We start from the raw sequence: 22,181 nt of genomic DNA on the forward strand, positions 1-22,181 counted from the left end.
CTCAGACTCTGATAGTTGAGTATTAGATACCACCTGTGGATCGCATATTTGTAATTCATTACAGCGATTACAGAATATCAAAGGTCTGAAAAGAGGTGACCTCAGCTCTATGGCGCAAGTGGAGAGTCCATTAGCGTAGAGGCTGTGGAAACCTATATACTGATTTGCCTTCGGATAAAATTTTAAAATTAAAAAACTTTATTACATGCCAAAGATCATTAGAAACATTATTTCTATACCTTTGTTGTAAAAATAAAGTTATGAAATAAGGCTAATGGAAAATGGATGCTCCATTTTTTTCTAATGAATATTATGACAATTGTTATATTGATAATAATCTTTTAATTCGTGCACTCAATGAAAATATTTTTCATATTGAAAAAAATATGAAAAGAAAGAGAGAAGATGTGAATGTCACATATCTCTGACATTGTCGCCTTGATCATATTAGTGAGTCAAAGATTAATAAGTTATACAAAGAAGAATTCTTTGACCTATATGATTATGAATCATTGGGAATCTATAAATCTTGTCTCATGGGTAAGATGACCAAGACTCCATTTTCTGAATATGAAAAGAGCGAATGAGTTGTTAGCCTTAGTACATACAGATGTATGTGAACTAATGACAATTCAGGTCAGAAGAGGATACTCCAATTTTATCATTTTATGGAAGATTTATCAAGTTTCGGATATGTGTATCTTATTAAACATAAATTCGAAGCCTTTGATAAGTTCAAAGAGTATCAATGTATGATGAGAAACGAACTGAAAAAGATATCGAGGTTCTTCAATCTGATCGAGAAAAAAATATTTATCCAGTAAATTTCTTGATCATCTTAAAAGTAAAAGTAGGTATCTCTGAATGGATCCCTCCTTATACACTCCAGTTAAATGATGTAGCAGAAAGGAAGAATCATACTTTGATAGATATGGTGTAGTCCATAATGTACTTCACTGATCTTCCAATATCTTTCTAGAAATAATGCCCTAGAGACTGTCACATACATATTAAACAAGGTACCTTCAAAGTCTGTTGCAAACACACCATATGAGATATGGAAGGGAAGGAAGCCTAATCTTAAACATCTTAAGACTTGTGGCTATCCTGCTTATGTCAGAAATATTTTTGGACATAAGCTTAGTACTAGATCAGATAAGTGTAGGTTTGTAGGGTATCCTAAGAAAACTAATGGATACTACTTCTACCATCTACTGAACAAAAAGTGTTTGTTAGTAGGCACACCATCTTTTTGGAAAATGAACTCATCCAAGAAGGAGGCAGTGGGAGGAATATTGAACTTACTGAAGTTCATGATCTACAAATCGATCCAAAAATACCAGTGGTTGGACCACAAGAAGATCCTCAATCAGAAGTACCTAAAGATAAGGTACATCCATAATACACACCTCTTCTCCGAAGGTCAGAAAGAGTGCATCATGCACCTCTGAGATTTGATGACAATATGATCAACATCATTCAGGATGATGATCCACTGACCTATTCGGAAGCTGTCATGAGTAGAGACTCAGACAGATAGTTGAAAGTCATGAAATCTGAGATGGACTCGATGTATATCAACCAAGTGCGGACCTTAGTTGATGCACCTAAGGGTGTGATCCTAATATAGTGCAAGTGGATCTTCAAAAAGAAGATCGGAGCAGATAGCCAAGTAAAAATCTACAAAGCTAGGTTGGTGGTGAAGGATTTCAGTCAAAGCTAAAGAATTGACTATGATGAAATCTTCTCACCAGTGGCTATGCTTAAATCCATCCGAATTTTGCTTGCTATTGCGGCATACTATGACTATGAGATCTGACAGATAGATGTCAAGACTGTATTTCTCAATGGTAATCTAGAGGAAGAAGTCTATATGACTCAGCCAGAAGGATTTATCTCAAGTGGGAGGGCAAATCAAGTATGCAAGCTAATAAGATCTATCTATGGATTGAAGCAGGCTTTGAGGAGTTGGAACATCCAATTTGATATGACAGTCAAAGAGTTTGACTTGATCAAAAATAAGGATGAACCATATGTGTATAAGAAGATAAGTGGGAGTGCTGTTGTCTTCTTGGTTCTATATGTCGATGACATATACTGCTTATTGGGAATGATATCCCAATGATGCAATCGGTCAAGATTTGACTATCGAATAAGTTTTTCATGAAAGACTAGGGTGAAGCATCCTATATACTTGGTATATAGATCTATAGAGATAGATCTAAAAGGATGTTAGGCTTATCCCAGTCACGGTACATAGATTTCATATTAAAGAGGTTTAATATGGAGGCTAGTAAGAGAGGTTACTTGCCTGCAAGTCATGGTATATGTCTCTCCAAGAAAATGTATCCTAAGACATTAGAGGAGAGAAAGAGGATGAATGAAATCCGTTATGCTTCGGCTATGGGATCAATTGTGTATGCCATACTATGTACCAGGCCTGATGTAACTTATGCTTTAGGCATAGCTAGCAGATTTTAGACTGATCCAAAGGAGATTATTGAAAAGCAGATGATAGCAAATCGATATCAGGATATTTGTTTATCCTAGATGATAGAACAGTGAGTTGGAATAGTTCATGCAGCAAATAATATCTGACTCGATTACTGAGGCAGAGTACATCGCTGCTAGTGAAGTCATTAAGGAAGCTGTCTGGATGAAAAAAATTCATCATGAATTTAGAAGTCGTTCCTAAGAATGAAAGACCGGTGTCACTCTATTGTGATTATACTGGGGCCGTTATTCAAGCTAAGGAACCTAGGTCTCATTATAGATCCAAGCACATCCTCAGACACTTCTATCTCATTAGAGACAAGATGTTATCCTTAAATGAGTAGATAGAAAGAACAATATAACAGACCCATTCACTAAAGCCATATCAAAACAGCTATATAATTGCCATCTTGATTGTATGAGATATAAAGATGATTGGCTTTAGTGCAAGTGAGAGATTGAAAGAAGAGTGCCCTATAAGCCAATCGCAAGTGTGTTGCAATAAATTTTTTTTTTTATAATTTTTCAACTCATGAAATGATATTTATTATTTGAGGTATTGATTCATCATATTAACTACATCTTATTATGTCTAAGATTATGATGAATCCCAAAGATTAGGGCAATAGTTTTAGGAGACATGAATGGGTCATGTTAGTGAGACCTAAAACCATAAAACCTTAATCTTAAATATTCCTAATCGTAGGAGTATTGAATCGATGATCAATATTCTGGATAGACTGGCACATCCTATGTATGCTCAATAGAGAGGGTGGCAGATCTCACTAGCCACTTGTGTGGGACACTAAGACAAGGATGTGGTTGCTCAGTTGAAAAATGAGTCCACTGAATTGGCTCGATGAAAGAGAACATCTTATGGAAGCCTTACTTACATGTCAAAGATGGTTCTCTAAGTGAAAGTTGTGCAAGTGATCTTAAGACCTGAGACCACCATGAAATCTTGTGCATATGAACCCATATTTTAGTTCATACCTAGTGTCACGCCCCCGATCTGAGATTGTGAATCAAGGATTATGACAACCGCCGCATACTCATAGAAAACTCTTTCCATAAGCATGCAAGGCATCTTATCATACTATCCTAAAACAGCAACGGAATAATTAGTCAATAATTTAAATTCAAAATATAACGACCTAATTTTTTTTCTTTAATGTCTCAATAAATTCAACAATGATTCATAGTCCTTACATCAAATTCAATAAGACTTTCAACCGAAAATAAAAGTATAGAGATTCTGCTTCTGATCACTCTTCCATTCATATCTTGTATCATCTTAATTCCTCAACATCTGTAAAAATAGTAAAATAGGAGGTAATGAACTAGACAGCCCAGTAAACAATGATCACTTTTCAACAGATTTCATTAGGCATTTAAGTAAATAATCATTTATAAAAATAAGCATATAGAGTTCATTAATTCGAAATCAATTTTCAATTATGCAATATAATTCATGCCAAATTCATTTTTTTTTCAAAAATTCAAGTTTCTTTCGAGATTTCAATTTCTTTCGTTCTTCAATTCTTTTCATCAACCATGAGCTATGACCATATTTTTTCTGTGGCAGGTCATAACACCGCGTATCTTCTTGCGGTGAGCTGCGAATCATCTGGCAGCAAAGTCCTTCGAAACCGCTGGTCTCTCTGGCGGTTTGTCGCTGGTCTCTCTGACGACGTAAATCCTCAGGACAAATCAATTGCCAACGTATATGCCCCCATTGGCAGGATCCTTTACATAGTCAGGTTGTTAATTCATATTGTTTCTTATATCATAATTCTTCATAAATCATATTTCATATTCTAATTTGATAATAAAACATAAAATCATGTAGTATCGAAATCAATCAATATAATGCATCATTGAATCAATATGTTCAATCATGCTTCATCATAACATTTCAAATAAGATATTTTCATAACAAAATACCATTCATCCAATTCATGCATCGTTTCACAAATCATGTCAGAAACATATATTATAATTTATCGATAAATCTAGAAAAAGTAAAACATTACTTACCTCGAACGCATTCCAATAAATTCATATAATTCTATAAATTTTCTTCCAAAAATTCTGTTCGCAGATCATATTGCGATATCCCATGGTCAAACATCCACAATCCTATACAGAATTAATTTCAATAATTAGAAAGAATACGAATACCATATTTCAACGGTTTAGATTGGATCCGATCATCTAATTTCATCTAATCAAAATCTAATTAAGACCTAAACGATCTAAAGTTTGTCTATCAATCAAATCAGATAAGAAGTGATGGGACCGAGGTTTCTTCATCGATTTTATAAAATCAAGTAGAGAGAGAAAATCAGAGGAAAGAGAATTCATGAGGTACAATTCGAATTGATCAGGTGACACAATCCATCATTATGATTGATCCAATATCTCGATTGGTGAAACCAACATGATCAAATCAAGTCATGGCTAGATCGAAATCATGGATGATCAAATCTAAAGATTCATGGTCTGATTAAGGTGGGTGCCAGTACGCTGTTTGACAATCATGGATCAGAGTTCTTCATTAGAATTAGATCAAAATTATTAAATTTTTTTTTTCATTCACTAACATTTTTAGAGAGAGAATCAATCAAGAGAGAGAATATTTTAGAGAGAAAATTTTAGAGAGAGAAAACTCATCTTGAATTCTTCAGACAATATGATTCAACAAATTCTGATCGATCAAATCAAATCATGTTAAGATTATCATGTGGACAATTCAATAAAATCATGAGAAATAAAATCTAAAAATATCTGATCTGATCAAAGTGGATGTCGGTGTACCGTCCGACGATCACAGATCAAAAATTCATCACGAGGATCATTTAAATTCATCATCATTCTTCTCAAAATTTTAAAAATCTTAGGAGAGAGAAATAATCTAGAGAAAAATTTTACAGAGAGAAAGTAGAGAGAGAAAGTCCAATTTTAAAGAGAGAAAATACTAGTTCAAGCTGAAGAGAGAGAGGAAAGAGAGAGAAACTCTCTTTCTCATATTTTATTATTTATATCATTATTTATTAATTAATTTATTTTATTTTTTTCTTTCTTCTTTTCTTTTTTTTTCTTCACAAAAAGAGAGGGAAAATCTTATTTATTATTATATTATTATTATTTTATTTTTCTTCTTCTTCTTTTTTTTTTCTTTTCTTCCTCACGGGAGAGGGGACCCGCGTGGTCTTCTTCTCTTCTTCTTCTTTCACAGAACAGGGGATCCTTTGATCCCCTTGTTCCCAAGGTAGGGGAGGTCTCCTCCCAACCTATGACCTCCCAAGGTCAGAGGGTAATCTCAAGCGATGACCAGTGACCCAAATCCGACGATCGGCGGTGACCAAAGAGGATGAAAAAAATTCAAAACAACACAAAAAAAATAGGAGAAACAATCCGAGCCCCTTATTTGGCCAAAATCCGATGATTGTCGATCAAAGTCCCAACACCTATAGACTCTGGAAGATGAGGAGAAGGATTGGAAAAAGTTCTTACCCTTTTTTTCGATGATCAACGGTCTTGATTTTGGTGAACTCGGTGAAAATTTCTCAAGAGAAGAAGGGGACAGAAGGCAGTCGGAGCTCATGGGGTTTGAAGGGGAGGGTTGGCCTCTCTTTAAAGAGGACCAGGGGAGGAGTTTGGCTCAGATTAAATCTACTCATTGGGTTGGAAGAAGACTCTCAATGGGAGTCTTCTTCCTCCTGTCAATCCTCTGTTCTTTTTTTTTTTTTTGTATTAAGCTGGGTTTAAGGCTCAATGGGCCGGGCCATGACATTCTTCCCCTCTAAAAAAAATTTTGTCCTCAAAATTTTTCTTGCTTGAGTCTTCATAATTTCTTACTTGAATCTCATCCTCAAAATATTTTAATATTCTAATTCTTGATATAAATTCATTCTTAAATCATTTCATAAGGAAAAAATCAATACATCAAATTTTGATCTAAAATGGAACCATTTATTTTCTTATTTATCAAGACCAACATCTCAAAGATTTTCAATATTTTAAGATTTCGAAATTATGATCTCATTTCCTATAAAAATAATATTCAATATCTCATGACTCAAATTAAAATCAAATCCGTCCTTGTAGCTAGAAGAAAATCAATATCTCTATTCTTGCATAAGAACTTCATTCATCATCATCATTTTTTTTTTTCAAAATATTAACCACTCTTAATTAATCAACCCATCATAAGATAGGAAAGCATACTTATATGAATCATACAATAACATCCCAATCAATCAAAATTCAAAAATATTTTCTCTTATTCGTACTTTCAAAGATTGAAGATTTATCATTTCAATCTCATTTTCGAACTTTTGATATTTTAATTCTCGATGTAACTTCATCATTAAGTTATTTCATAAAGATCAATATCATCAATGTTGATTAGAATCAATATCACTATTTTTAGTCATCGAAATTTTCTTACTCAAACCCTCAAACTCTTAAATATTCTAATTCTTGAAGCAAATTTTATCATTAAATCATTCCATAAGAAAAATCAATAACTTAAAAATTGATCTAAATCAAAACTATATTTTTCTTATAACCAAAATCAATATCTCTATTCCAAGTAAGTATATCAATTTTCTTTATCTAAACATTAACAACTCTTAATTAATCGATTCATTATTAAATTAAATTATAAATAACTTCAATTTATCTTTTACAGAATAATCGTCAATATCAATAGATAACCTCAATCTTTTCCATTCAGTCAGAGAAATAATAATGATCAAAAGAGTTCAAACTTCAAATTTTATTATACCTTGGAGATAAATATTTGAGTATAATAATCTAAGATCGAAATCATTATTCGATAAACAATCTCAATTTTTTTTAATAAATAGAGAATTATAAAATTTAATTCTAGGATAGAAAAAATTATCTCTAAATATTCTAAATCTAAAATCAAAAATCAAAGGTCCACTCATCCTAAAATTAGGATGATAATTATTTTTTGTAGCATAGTAGGTGGAAGCACTACTTTTAAAAAAAAATCACATTAGGATATCCAAAATAATTTAAAATTTTAAAATATTATTTTTTCTAATATCAATAAATTTTTTGTATCAAACCATATCATCTATTATAATTCTTTAACTCAAAAGGTCAATATTCCTGACTTACTCAAAGTAATCCAGATTACCATGCTTCCGCTGCGCACTCTGATCTAACAATCAAAATTTCTTAGATTCACCAAAAAAAATTTGATCAAATTATTTCTTTATCTTATCAATAGAAAAGATCTAAAATTTTAAATTTCAATTGAAGTCAAAAATTAACTTTCGATTCTCATTCATACTTTTACTGGTATACAATAATCTTGATGAACCCTTGAGTCTAATATCATATTTAAACCATCATATAGATTTACTATAATCAATATGAATCAAATCTTAATTCTCATATCAATTCAATTCGATAATTTTCAAACCAAAAATCTTTATAAGTCAAATTAATGAAGAAAAAATTCTTCGATGCTCCACCAAATTTGGACATAATCAGAATATATAAAAATTTTAAATCATTATTTTTTTTTCTAAAATTTCTATCATCAAGATCTTCAATATCTATCAAATATCCTTTCATAATAATCATACAAGCTTCAAAAAAATCAAATCTCCATTTAATAGTAGATTCAATTAGGGACTTCATTAACAAAAGCAAAGGAACTCCATATCAATTCCTAAATCCAAAATTTTTAAATTATAAATTCACATGGATCTCTTAATCTGAAATAAATATAAATCAGATCTTTTATCTTAATCTAAAGATATCAATTTTTCATTAACAACCCAACAATAATATCAAAAAATCTCTTGATCAACTTAGATACGAAATCTTTAAATTAAAATTTCATACACATCATGTAGTCTCCAAGAGACATAATAAGATTTATTATCTAGATCTAAGGATGATGATTAAAGATTCCAGTACGATGAATATTCTACAATCTCATAGTCGATTTCATCAATAAGAAATAGGTTTCTTTGCAATATCCTCAAATATGCATTCATCCTAATATGCCACTTTATATATATATATCCACATACCAAATTCAATTTTGATAAATATTCCAATCAAGCATCAAAAAAAACTTTCTTAGCCCATTCTGGAACAATATTTTATTATCAAATCTTTATCTTGCCAATAATAGTCAACTTCTCAACTAGAAGTAATATCATAGTATTATTCTCACATCGAATTTGAACTTACGATTCACTTGAATAACCAATGATCAAATTAATAACCACAATGCATAATAAAATTTTATGTCAATCCTTTTGTAATTACTTTCTATCAAAATCTAACTAACCATATCATGATCTATAAATTATCCATCATATTTCAAACTCCATATGTCATAATCTCTTGCGATCCTTTTATACATAATCTCAATGTTTAATCAAAATTTATAAATATTTCTCTCACTACAATCATCAAAGATCTACACTATAATGTCCTTGGTGTCCATCCACTTACACCCATTCTATATCTAATTCTATGTTTCATAATTCATCCACTTATGCTCTGATACCACTTTAATTATCACGCCTTCGATCCAAGATTGTGAATCAAGGGTCATGGCAACCACCGCATACTCATAGAAAACTCTTCCCATAAGCATGCAAGGCATCTTATCATACTATCCTAAAACAACAACGAAATAATTAGTCAATAATTTAAATTCAAAATATAACGACCTAATTTTTTTCTTTAATGTCTCAATAAATTCAACAATGATTCATAGTCCTTACATCAAATTCAATAAGACTTTCAACCGAAAATAAAAATATAGAGATTCTGCTTCTGATCACTCTTCCATTCATATCTTGTATCATTTAATTCCTCAACATCTGTAAAAACAGTAAAATAGGAGGTAATGAGCTAGACAGCCCAGTAAGCAATGATCACTTTTCAACAGATTTCATCAGGCATTTAAGTAAATAATTATTTATAGAAAATAAGTATATAGAGTTTATTAATTTGAAATCAATTTCAATTATGAATATAATTCATGCCAAATTCATTTTTTTTTGAAAATTCAAGTTTCTTTCGAGATTTCAATTTCTTTCGTTCTTCAATTCTTTTCGTCAACCATGAGCTATGACCATATTTTTTCTGTGGCAGGGTCATAACACCGCGTATCTTCTTACGGTGAGCTGTGAATCATCTGGCAGCAAAGTTCTTCAGAACCGCTGGTCTCTCTGGTGGTTTGTCGCTGGTCTCTCTGACGACGTAAACCTCAGGACAATCAATTGCCAACGTATATGCCCCATTGCAAGGTCCTTTACATAGTCAGGTTGTTAATTCATATATTTCTTATATCATAATTCTTCATAAATCATATTTCATATTCTAATTTTGATAATAAAACATAAATCATGTAGTATCGAAATCAATCAATATAATGCATCATGAAATCAATATGTTCAATCATGCTTCATCATAACATTTCAAGTAAGATATTTTCATAACAAAATACCATTCATCCAATTCATGCATCGTTTACAAATCATGTCAGAAAAATATATTATAATTTATCGATAAATCTAAAAAAATGAAACATTACTTACCTCGAACGCATTCCAATAAATCCACATAATTCTATAAATTTTCTTCCAAAAATTTTGTTCGTAGATCATATTGCGATATCCCATGGTTAAATATCACAATCCTATACAGAATCAATTTCAATAATTAGAAAGAATACGAATACCATATTTCAACGGTTTAGATTGGGTCCGATCCTCTAATTTCATCTAATCAAAATCTAATTAGGACCTAAACGATCCAAAGTTTGTCTATCAGATCAAATCGGATAAGAAGTGATAGGACCGAGGTTTCTTCATCGATTTTATAAAATCAAGTAAAGAGAGAAAATCAGAGGAAAGAGAATTCATGAGGTACAATTCGAATTGATCAGGTGACACAATCCATCATTACGATTGATCCAATATCTCGATTGGTGAAATCAAAATGATCAAATCAAGTCATGGCTAGATCGAAATTATGGATGATCAAATCTAAAGATTCATGGTCTGATTAAGGTGGGTGCCAGTACGCTGTCTGACAATCATGAATCAGGATTCTTCATTAGAATCATATCAAAACTATTAAATTTTTTTTTCATTCACTAACTTTTTAGAGAGAGAATCAATCAAGAAAGAGAATATTTTAGAGAGAGAAAATTTTAGAGAGAGAAAACTCATCTTGAATTCTTCAGACAATATGATTCAATAAATTCTATCGATTAGATCAAATCATGTAAGATTATCATGTGGATAATTCAATAAAATCATAAGAAATAAAATCTAAAAATATCTGATCTGATCAAAGTGGATGTTGGTGTACCGTCCGACGATCACAGATCAAAAATCCATCACGAGGATCATTTAAATTCATCATCATTCTTCTCAAAATTCTAAAAATCTTAGGAGAGAGAAATAATCTAGAGAAAATTTTAGAGAGAGAAATTAGAGAGAGAAAGTCCAATTCTAGAGAGAGAAAATACTAGTTCAAGCTGAAGAGAGAGAGGGAAGAGAGAGAAACTCTCTTTCTTATATTTTATTATTTATATCATTATTTATTAATTAATTTATTTTTTTTTCTTCTTTTATTTTTTTTTCTTTTTTTTCTTCACAAAAAGAGAGGAGAAAATCCTATTTATTATTATATTATTATTATTTTATTTTTCTTCTTCTTTTTTTTTTTTTTCTTTTCTTCCTCACGGGAGAGGGACCGCGTGGTCTTCTTCTCTTCTTCTTCTTTCACATACAGGAGATCCTTTGATCCCCTTGTTCCCAAGTAGGGGAGGTCTCCTCCCAACCTATGACCTCCCAAGGTCGGAGGGTAATCTCAAGCGATGACCAGCGACCCAAATCCGACGATCGGCGGTGACCAAAGAGGATGAAAAAAATTCAAAACAACATGAAAAAATTAGGGGAAACAATCCGAGCCCCTTATTTGGCCAAAATCCGATGATTGTCGATCAAAGTCCCAGCACCTATAGACTCTGGAAGATGAGGAGAAGGATTGGAAAAAGTTCTTACCTTTTTTTCGATGATCAACGATCTTGATTTTGGTGAACTCGGTGAAAATTTCTCAAGAGAAGAAGGGGACAGAAGGCAGCCGGAGCTCATGGGGTTTGAAGGGGAGGGTTGGCCTCTCTTTAAAGAGGACCAGGGGAGGAGTTTGGCTCAGATTAAATCTACTCATTGGGTTGGAAGAAGACTCTCAACGGGAGTCTTCTTCCTCCCGTCAATCCTCTGTTCTTTTTTTTTTTTTGTGTATTAAGCTGGGTTTAAGGCTCAATAGACCGGGCCATGACACCTAAGCATGGCATTAAGATATGTATGGGGTGTTCTGAATATGGTGGAGTGTATATAGAGGTTGTGATAGGTCAATATGGAATCGATCACTCCTAGTAAGAGGAGATCGCATCCTGTGTATTCTCAATCCTAGATGACTTGAGAAAAATCTTTTGGCCAAAAGCGGAAAGGATATTAGGAAGAGTTTCTAATACTTCTTCATTGGAGTCATCATTGGTTAATTGAGAATTGATATGAATATATGTTTGAGTTTGACATGATTCCATACTCATGAACATATTCAGGGTGCATGGATGATCGAAGGATTGAATTGTATGGTAACTTGCCACTGAAGGATATATTTGGTATTTTTATCAAAATTCTATATCTTTTGGGTAGTCATGATATGTTGCTAGACGTCAATCTTGACTTGTAGGTTTTTGATCGAATTAAAGAGTTTAATTCAATCGTCAATTAGAAAGGATTATAATTGTTGAACTCAAATTAGCTCGATTGGACCTAAATCGATTAGATTGAAATCTAATCAAATTTGGTCAACTTGCATCCAGACCTACTGTCAGCTAGATGTGAAATCCAATGGGTCACACACATATGAAAATTGGCCAAGGATGCTTTTGAAAAAGGTTGATTGGAATTTTAGATTCAATTAGGGCTCCAGTAAGCATGCTAGCACATGTGGAATCCTTGCTTCTTTAGAGGTCAATTTGGTCTCATTCCTTGCTAATTAGCTAGCCCAATTTAGTAGGTATTTGGCTAAGATCATGCCACCTGGAAGCAGCCCAAATTGGGGTGCCACATCCCATTTTAACGCCAATTATGAAGAGTCTAAGTTGTGAAGGACTCTTGGTGCAAAATAGGTTCTGCGTACAAGTGTTGGCATAGGCAGAAGAAAAAAGTCCTTCTGGCATGGGATTAAGATACGTGTGGTAGCTTATATCATCCTCCATCCTCTGGTGCACATCTCAAAGTATGAAATATATTTTTTCTAAAATTTTTGGGGTGGAGAAAAATTAGAAAAAGGAAGGAAGTCTCACGCGCGCGCAAAAGCATCGCATCTCTCTGAGATTTAGAGAGTCCTTCTCCTAATCAAATACTTTCAAAATAGAATAATTTTTGGTGATAACATTTCACATTTGACAAGCTATTTTTGATAATTTTTTTTAGAATTTTTTCAGATTTATCTGGATGCCAAACGGATGCCATAAGTTTCCCCTCATGCTTGCACGTGTGGTGATCAGACTTCGCATGAAAGGACATGAGAACACATCCATTTGTGGGAATTTTTATCCAATCATTATATATTCTGAAATCAAGATTGAATCCTCTATATACATTAATTTTTGAGGATTTTTTTGATTTGAGAAGGGATGCAAAACATCCCTTCTCTGATCTTGCGCGCAAAGCAGGGTGCTGATCGATATATCATTGATAAGAGTCCTTCTGTTTGAAAGAACTCTTATCTCTGATAATCAGATCAGATAGGCCTCTTGGATGAGGCGCATCCCTCTCTTTTGACGTCCCTCTAGTGGCTATAAATTGGCTGGGGCACTGGGTGTCCGAGGCAATTCAGAAAGAGTTTTCAATTTTGTCTCCGTTGCTATCTTTTTTTTCTTACAACCTATCTTAGTTTTAGGACAAGGCTTTGAGATTTAAGACAAAGCCTTATCTGATCCTAACAAGGGTTCTGAGAGGATGGAGTCAGTTTCTTGAAGAAACCTGACCGGTATGAGGTCAGTCAAGTTCTAGTGGCTAGAACTCTTGAAGCAAGGTGAAGAAGGAGCGCTGTCCTTGGTTCAGTTTCTGTGTGGATCATCATTGGAGGGCGGATATTTGGATGTCTTGTGAAAATTGGGATTAGCGCTACAGATATTTTTTTTATCCTAATTTATATTTATTGTACTTTGATTATTATAGTCAAAGATTTCTGGATATTGAGATTTTTGGTGTATCAAGTGTTTTGAATGAAAATTTCAAATGCTTAATTCTTTCGCTGCGCCACCGGAATCCAACGGACAGGACAAGCAGAAGCTCCGATTGAGGAACCCAGATTTCCGTGGAGTCCGCATCCGCGGGAGCACGAACGCCTGAGTTCATTCGCTGCTCGCATTCATCTCTACTCCTTGGGCTTTGCACAGAGGTGATTCTCTCATGCGACGCCAGATTAATGGTCTCCCGACCCTGCTGACATCTTGGACCGTTGGGAGCCTCTCGTCTGCCGATCTTCAAGAAAACGTCTTCACTCAGCCGCCTGCTTTAATCCTCCACAGCCAGTTGAAATCACTGGCAGGCGGCACTGTGGGCGAACCTCCTTCACAATGATGTGGTCCCTGAAAATTATCACTTGCGGCAAGGCTTGTGCATGTCAACTCCACTAGTCATAGGGCACTGCAAAGCCCAATCGATCAGATTAGATAGGAAGCAAGTGGTGGCAAGGGCATTGAACTCCCAGTTACTTTCTTGAGAGATGAAGGCACCGACAGCAGCATCCTGCTCGACAGGATGGCAAGTGATGTGTGCGTGCTGCCCTTTAACAATGAACATCAAGCACAATCCCGCATTGTTTTCTCCAGATAATGTTCCGAAAAAGTTTGCTAATAGAAACAAATAGATTAGTGTAGTCTCGACCATCCGACAACTCGCTTGAGTTTTCAAGTCTTAACCAGCAAGATGATTTTTCAAAGGTGGTCAAGTTTCGGTCTCGACAATTTACCATCCACCAATATTTCCTCGTTAAAATATCATCTTCTGTGTTAGAAGGATTGCTCTATTAGAAAACAATATTTTCCTAGTTTTCCCAATCTGCATGCTCATAAAATTCACAAGTGAGCAGTGCACCGGCTATCAACTTGAATTGAAGTGAGATCCTCCCCAACTTAGTTCTCTAGCTTTATACTGTGGCCATGCACCATGCCAATCGCCTTATTTTCTTATGGGTCAATCATTGAGATGAGCACATTACGAATGAAGCCCATATCAAGGAACAAGATAATTGGCGGGCTCACCCATTGCAGGACGTGAAATAAAAAAAATGCTACTTTATGCCGACAAAGCAAACACCTGATCAAGAAACTAGCGCAGTATAAAGCTGCACCATACTCCTTCAAGGTTCTCTGATTGATGAGAGCTTTAATAGATGGACCATCACCAAATGAACGATAATGGATAAAAATAAACCTGTAGAATGTTCAAGATTCAATCAACACATCCAGACATCTCTTTACCCTCTCCGGAAGATGATCTATTACCAATGGATCATTTTATTGAGTATAATTTCTTTTAATTCTCGATGCTCCAAGTTAACAATAAATTGGTACCTCACATAATACTGGCAAATGGGAACTTACTAGGCTTTTGCTACAGTGGTGGTTAATTTCTCGATAATTTCTCAGTGCAGCTCATCTATCTGCTTAAACAGCTAAAATAAAGAAGTTCAAATATGAAAATCTTTATTCTTTTTGAAAGGAAGAGATCCCTAGAAGCTTTGGTTGTTAACAATACGGGTACAACCATTAGCCACTAGGACGAATCCTAATTCATGCAAATGTTTAAAATCTCATATTAGAAAGACTATTTGTTCCGGCATTTAAATCTTATTGCTTTGCAAACTAATAAATGCACAACCTTTAGTTTGGATATCCTTGCACAAATCAAGCCTGCTGGGCCATCCAAACTGCATTTTCTACGAGCCCACTGAAATCCCAACCAAGATCCCAGCCTGTGAGCTTATTAATTGATGAGAAGTAAACAAGACCTACAAGATTCCGGCTGGGGAGATGTTGGGTTAATATGAGCCATATCCTCAAATGGGCTTTGTAGTCCACGAATCCATTAGAAAATCTAGCCCAAATCTTGTTGGATTACCTAAACAGGCCCTAAATTATGTTTTTTTTTTTTTTACTTCAACGGAGTGGCATGAATTGAATCATAAAACCCACATGGATCTTTATGCTCGTATATGTGCAGGCACTGAAAATTTCCGAGGACCCGAAAATATTAGAAATTTGCAATATACTAACAAAGCTGAACTCATACATGTGTCCAACAAGTCAGTAAACTCGATACATGTTGAAATAGAGAAAAAAAAAGAACTAGCTCTATTCAGACCTGGAAATCATATGAAACAGTGAGTGCACTGGCTGCCCGTTTGCTAAAAAAACATTGTTTTACTCGAGGTACAGATAGGTAGAACAGCCGAGCTGTGTGTAAGATGAAAGGTTGAAAAATTTATGCACCTTCAAATTCCCTGCATTTGAAAACAAGCGCGATGACAGACATTGCTTTACTCTGTTCCCACTTTTCTGTTCATCACATCATGGTAGTAAAGCAGAACACACATAGGCTGTCCATATATGCTGAAGAAGAACCAGAAGATCATGTTTCCCACCTGGCAGTGTTCAAAGAGAATGAGAAGTGGATAAATAAATATCTCAATTTAGAAGAAGAAAATGATAATTTCTTTTCAATGTTTCCAGATGACTAGAAGCATAGATGAAAATCATTTTGCCAAATATCATAAAAAGAATTGGCATACCATGGCACTTTTAAATTTATTCTGGAGGTACTTTGTCAAGATGACAAGTGGAACCTGGTAATGCAACATAAAGTTAGAAGGTATTGGGTGCATTTTCTTTGAATAACCAAGAACATACAATAAATTTTCTACTTCATGCACTAACACTGCATTTTCTTTGAATAACCAAGAACGTAGTTATCTAATACTGACACAATAAATTTTCTACTTCATGCACTAACACGGCACTGTCACAACATTACTTTACTATCATGAGATAAGATAAGACCTGACTACAACTTGACCCACTTAAAATATGGTGTCTTCATAAACTACTGTAATGTTTTCAAAATTTTTGGAGCTGTTTCCCCTCCTATGAGATAGATCCATAGCGGTTTGAAGTCATGGTCCCCAATGCAGTATTGGTTAGGGACTTGGTACCATACCAACACTTGGTCTAACTTGGAATCTTGGGATTAACTAAAACATATTTTTATTATTTTTTTATTTTTTTATTTTTTTCTTATTTGTGGTTTTTAATAGTTGTTTAAATGCTTTTTTGCAATGCTTTAGGTTCATAATTTAGGATTATGGGAGGCTTTTTAGCCCATTGTTGGGTTTATAGTGCTGGTATTGGTACTGAATATGGTATTGGGTTTTATGATATCCATGACCTAAGCTCTCTCTCCCTTCCAATCTTTCTCCTCTCGTGATGCTTTCTCCTCTTGTGATGTTATCTTGTATCTAGAAGATGTATTAACACAGGACCTCTCCTCAGACCTTTGGCCTATGGGGCCTGCAAATCCAATTTCCATCGAGACATGTACGTTTGCTTGTTCTAGGCTTTGAGACTCTCTTTCCTCTCACATGTGAAGCAAATAGGAAAAAGAAGGGAGGCTCTAATGTCTTTCTTTCATGTGCCCGCTGGTGCCAGTGGCCCCAATTATCCTGATCATCGATCCAATCTGGTATAGACTCATGTCAACCAAGACAACCCAATTTTATAGGTATCAGCGTCCTGAATGCATCCCAACACAGTATCTCACTGATCTAATATAGGATGGCCAGGATAGATAAGGAAATACCGGGTCCCGAATCCTTGATCTGCAAGATTCTTTGCCATGCAAATCTCCATTACTTCACTTAGCAATTGTTTCCTCTCCCCTTCATTCTCCTTAACAACCCTTCATTTGCTGCTAGTTTCGTTCAACAAGTACTTTTGAGCTAATCGTTCAATCATTTTCATCATGTTCTAAACTGGATGATAAGTGTTTTTTTTTTCCAAGGAAAAGACTCGACCATACAGGAAAAAAAAAAGAAGAAGCAACAAAAAAGGCAACATAACAAATTCCTCATATGATTCTTATTCCTATACTCTTAGTAGGCTAGACTTCGATATAGTTTATAATGGAAAATCTTAATGGAATGATTAAGAGTGATCAGACTAGATACAAATAATTTATAATGAATGATCGACAATATGTACATAAATATGGACAGCGCAGTTCTCATTAATCTTTTGGTGGTAAAGTAACCAACTTCTTGACCACTAATGTGCATCAAGATTTAATGTCTAAGATGGCATTCTCGCAAAGTGAGGGAGCATTGGATATGCACCAGTATAAAAGCTAATGTGATTATCTTGACGCACATCAATGGCCAAGAAGTCATTAATTAAAGAACAAAAAAATTTAATAAATGCATAGTCGTACTTGCTTGTGTTTGCATGTGTATATAATCGATTGTCTTTATATTTTTAAGCAGGAAACTTGTCATCATCTCATTTCCAATTTTTGCAAAATTGTCACCATCCTGATTAAATAGATCATTGTATAATCAGTGCTTCCATTTCAGTAAGTCAGTGGATTTTGTTACTTTATACAAATACTCCCCCACTGGTAGAGTTTCTAAGGTTGTACTTTGTTGATACATATGACATGCCATAACTAGAGCAAACTTCAAATGTGAAAGCAAGTATACCTGAAACATTATCCCTATGAAAGCCCAGAACTTGAATATATGGCAGGGGATACCAATGCATAGCTGTAGAAAGTAACATAATGTTTGAAAAATATATATAAAAAAAATCAACAGGAACAAACAGAAATGGATCATGAAAAGAAAAATTATAACCTTAAGACTCAGAAGGCACAAAATGATGAGGCATATAAATTAATGGCAAACACAAGAATAAGATAGGTCCAAGGTATAATGGTGTAAACTTCAATGTGCTTACCATAAATCACTTTGTATGCATTTAGAAAAGGCTAAAGAATGAACATATAACTCAACAATAACTGAAAAAGAGAAGAAATTTAATGGAGATAGAAGATAAATATAAGAGCATGTAATTAAACTAAAATGACTAACCTAAAATTTCTTCAAAATTGCTAGAGAGAGTTAAGGTACTAGCCATGGCAGTAATACACAATATTAGATATATGGATGGATTTATACATTAATGTACTATAGAGTTTGTCTATGGCTACTCAAAATACCTTTAAAACCTCGAAAGGAAAATAGAACAAAACAAACACTGCCATCTCAAGTTTACTTATATCCAGATCTTGAGATTAATGTCTTGGAAATCACCTGCTTTAGATAACGATCATGCACCATCTTACCATCTACGACAACCTCCATGTGAATTTGATTTGGAAAATAGGTTGTTCAGTTACCTTCATAAAAATTGGCTTCCATGATGCCAAAAATCACTCAAGTTGTTATTGACAACTGTTAAAATACTTGTCCTAAATGTACATAATTTTCGGCTATTAGGGATGGCAACTGGTCGGGTATTAGTTGGGTCAATCAATACCCATATCCGTCTCGTCAGAAACACATCCAAACCCATACCCATCCTGAACCCATCTCAGATTGGATGGGGTCCGATAAAATAGAGGGTCTAGATTAATCGAATCGGATCGAATCAGATATATCTGCTTCGAGAAAAATTCCAACCCATCACCACCAGCCAAATCCCCTCCGATCTCCTAGGATTCTCTCTTTCCCCATAGATCTCTAAAAAAGAGAATGAAAAGAAAAAGAAAAGCGAAAAGCCCCAAAAAAAATCAATCTATGGGAAGAAGCCCTACCTGTGGCCGAATAGGGAAGCTTAGATGATAGCTAGGATTTTGTCACCTGTCGGAGCCCTCTCTCCTCCTCCGCCACCCAGTTGTGGGAGTCGTGAAGGTCGCCGCCGCCGCCTGCGTCTCTCCGCTTGCCGCCCGCCTCCATTCCCCTCGCAACCCTATTGTCGCTTGTCTCCATCTTTCCTTTATTTTTTCCATCCTCAAGAGTCCCAATCAAGCGGGAGGCTTGGAGCGGCCGAATAGGAAGCTTAATCGGGTGGGAGGCTAGAGGCTGACAATGGCTAGGGTTTTGGGTCAGTGGGTCTTAGCGGCCGAATAGGGAAGAAATACGATGGATAGGGTTTTGTGTTGGGCTTTATATATAATAGATGAACCGGGTCGAGTTCGGGGTAGGGCGTACTGTGATCCATACTCGATCCGAACCCCATTTAGGTTTTTTTCTTTTTTTTTTTTTTTTTTGTGAAACACATATCTGCCCTGAATTTTAATCAGGTTGGGTATAACCCACCCCATTCAGGTCGGGTCGAATATCTAGCGGGTCAGAAAAAATGGCCATCCCTAAGGGCTATATTTGAACATCTACGCTAGATTTTGATAGGCTAATCTAGTGCATTACTTAAGGAATGAAGAAGTAGAAAATTTTACTGGCGAGTAATGATGATGTTTGCATCCAAAGAACTTAAACTAGTTTCCCTTGATAGGCATATGATGGAATTAAAATATGTTTTAGCAAATAAATTATGAAGAAGTTTTGGCAAGTTGTTTGGAGTATTTCAAAGAGTTATGACAGAAAGGTGACACCATGTTTTTGTTAGAGCATAGGATAAGTTGAAAACGGTTTAGAATCTGCAGTGTGAATTTGAAGGTGAATGCATGAGACAGGTTTTATGTAAGAAATTCATGATTATTAATAAGCAAAGTTAGGAAGGAGATTAGCTTCTTATCATTCATTTATCCATGAATGGACCATTATTACCAGACCTTGGATACAAGAGTACATGAGAGCGCATCTTTAAATGATTCTCCTTCTTATGTCAGACCATTTGAAAGTTGATAACCCACCATTGGCTAATAATCACAATTATCAAGCACAAATGCTTACTAGAAAAATTGACAGACAGAGAACCAACTTGTTAGGGTTGGCAAGAGAAGTGATAGTTTCTTAGTCATCAAGGGGCTAATAGGCTCTTGCCACTATGGGGCTCTAAGGGACTGCAGCTACCATGTCTATGTGATATCCCCATATATAGGGATTGACAGAGTAGAGGTGGAAGAAAGAGGCACAAAACTTTTTAGTTTATGGGATTTGGTTGCCACCCTAACCCCTTCAAGTTCTCCATTTGCTCTCACCTCCTTTGCAGCCATTTTCCACCTTTTGGGAAATCTTGCATGGATATGGTAGCTAGGCACTTAGAAAGTCCTCAAGGACCTATTCGTATCTCCCGTGGATTATTGACTTCATGCTGCCCTATGAAGAGCAAGAGAGGAGAGGAAAACCATGAAAGAAGGGTTTGAGGGATTGAGAGATGCTTGAGGCGCAACCTATCCCTAAAAATTAGGATAAGCAATTTGATAAAAATGTAATTTACTGTATCCCTAAAAAATCCGGACAATGAAGCACTTCCTAATCAGTCAAAAATCTTAACCATTGGACCTCTCTTTCTCAGATCTTTCTTATGTGGGAAGAAGTTATTCATAGATTAGCCACTCAGCCATCCAAACAGGCTTTAATGATAAGAACATCTCAATTTGCAATTATCTTATGTTTGTAGAAGGAAACGGTCACACATACTAATTGACTATAAGTGCATTTCACTTAAATGAGAATGTCATCAACTATCATAGGCTCATAGCACTATTTTTTGTTAAAAAAATAATAAACTTTGACTTTAGCACATTGAATTAACTTAGGGTGCGTTTGGTTACACTTTTTGATTTTTGATTTTTAAAAAATGCTTTTTTATTTTTTTTGATTTTTGCTATTGAGTAAAAGTAAAAAGTATGTTTGGTAACTACGTTGCTATAAAGCAAAAAGCACATTTGGGGACGGCAGGTGAAGAGCTCGACGAGGGAGAAGGGTTTAGAAAGGGAGAGAGGAGGTGGGGAGGTGAAGAGCTCGACGAGGGAGAAGGGTTCGGGCTCTTTACTTTTTGGTTTGACGTTTTAGATGTGCAGAAGCAAAAAAAGCAAAAAGTAAATTTTGAAAAGCAAAAAATTTTTGCTTTGCATATAAAGCAATTATTTTGATTTTTTTGCTTTTTGTTTTTCATGGTATTACCAAACATTACTTTTTGATTTTTGCTTTTTAAAAATCAAAAAGTAAAAAAATTACTTTTTTAATGGCTAACCAAACGCACCTTGAGTGTACAAGGAAATGTAGTACCTAGATCATGGATATGCATTTATGACATAGCACCTTATCCCATACTTTTATGATGTCGCTTGTTTTTATAGGTCCTCCCTCCCATCAACCCCTCCCAAGAAAAAGTATAACAAACAAGAGTTTATTATTAAAATGTAAGGGCATAAATCAAAGACATAATTATGGAATAAAGGTATAGCAAGATATACCATGGTTATTAAATGGACGCTACCAAAGTACTTGTGAAAGATAAATGGAAGTTGTTTCTTAGAATTAAGCTAGGGTCCAGCTGACAGAGACAGGATGAGCATTAGGTTGTTAGAACTTAGAAGTGCTTCATCACTTGAGTAATCGTGCACCGAAAA

At 34.8% G+C, this 22,181-nt stretch overlaps 1 protein-coding gene across 1 annotated transcript in view; it reads right to left on the bottom strand.

The window, feature by feature from the left end:
* Window positions 1–15,808: 15,808 nt before the first annotated feature.
* Window positions 15,809–22,181, bottom strand: part of LOC105047643 (diacylglycerol O-acyltransferase 1-2) — a 30,669-nt gene continuing 24,296 nt past the window's right edge. Inside the window, exons 14-16 of the mRNA XM_010926666.3 lie at window positions 18,343–18,405; window positions 16,384–16,437; window positions 15,809–16,236 (exon numbers count right to left, since the gene is read on the bottom strand). Of these exons, the coding sequence (XP_010924968.1) occupies window positions 16,132–16,236; window positions 16,384–16,437; window positions 18,343–18,405 (222 nt within the window). The 3' untranslated portion in view covers window positions 15,809–16,131. The remainder of the gene's footprint in view (window positions 16,237–16,383; window positions 16,438–18,342; window positions 18,406–22,181) is intronic.

This window comes from Elaeis guineensis, chromosome 6 (genome assembly GCF_000442705.2).
Source record: "Elaeis guineensis isolate ETL-2024a chromosome 6, EG11, whole genome shotgun sequence".
In the NCBI taxonomy this organism is placed as follows: Eukaryota; Viridiplantae; Streptophyta; class Magnoliopsida; order Arecales; family Arecaceae; genus Elaeis; species Elaeis guineensis.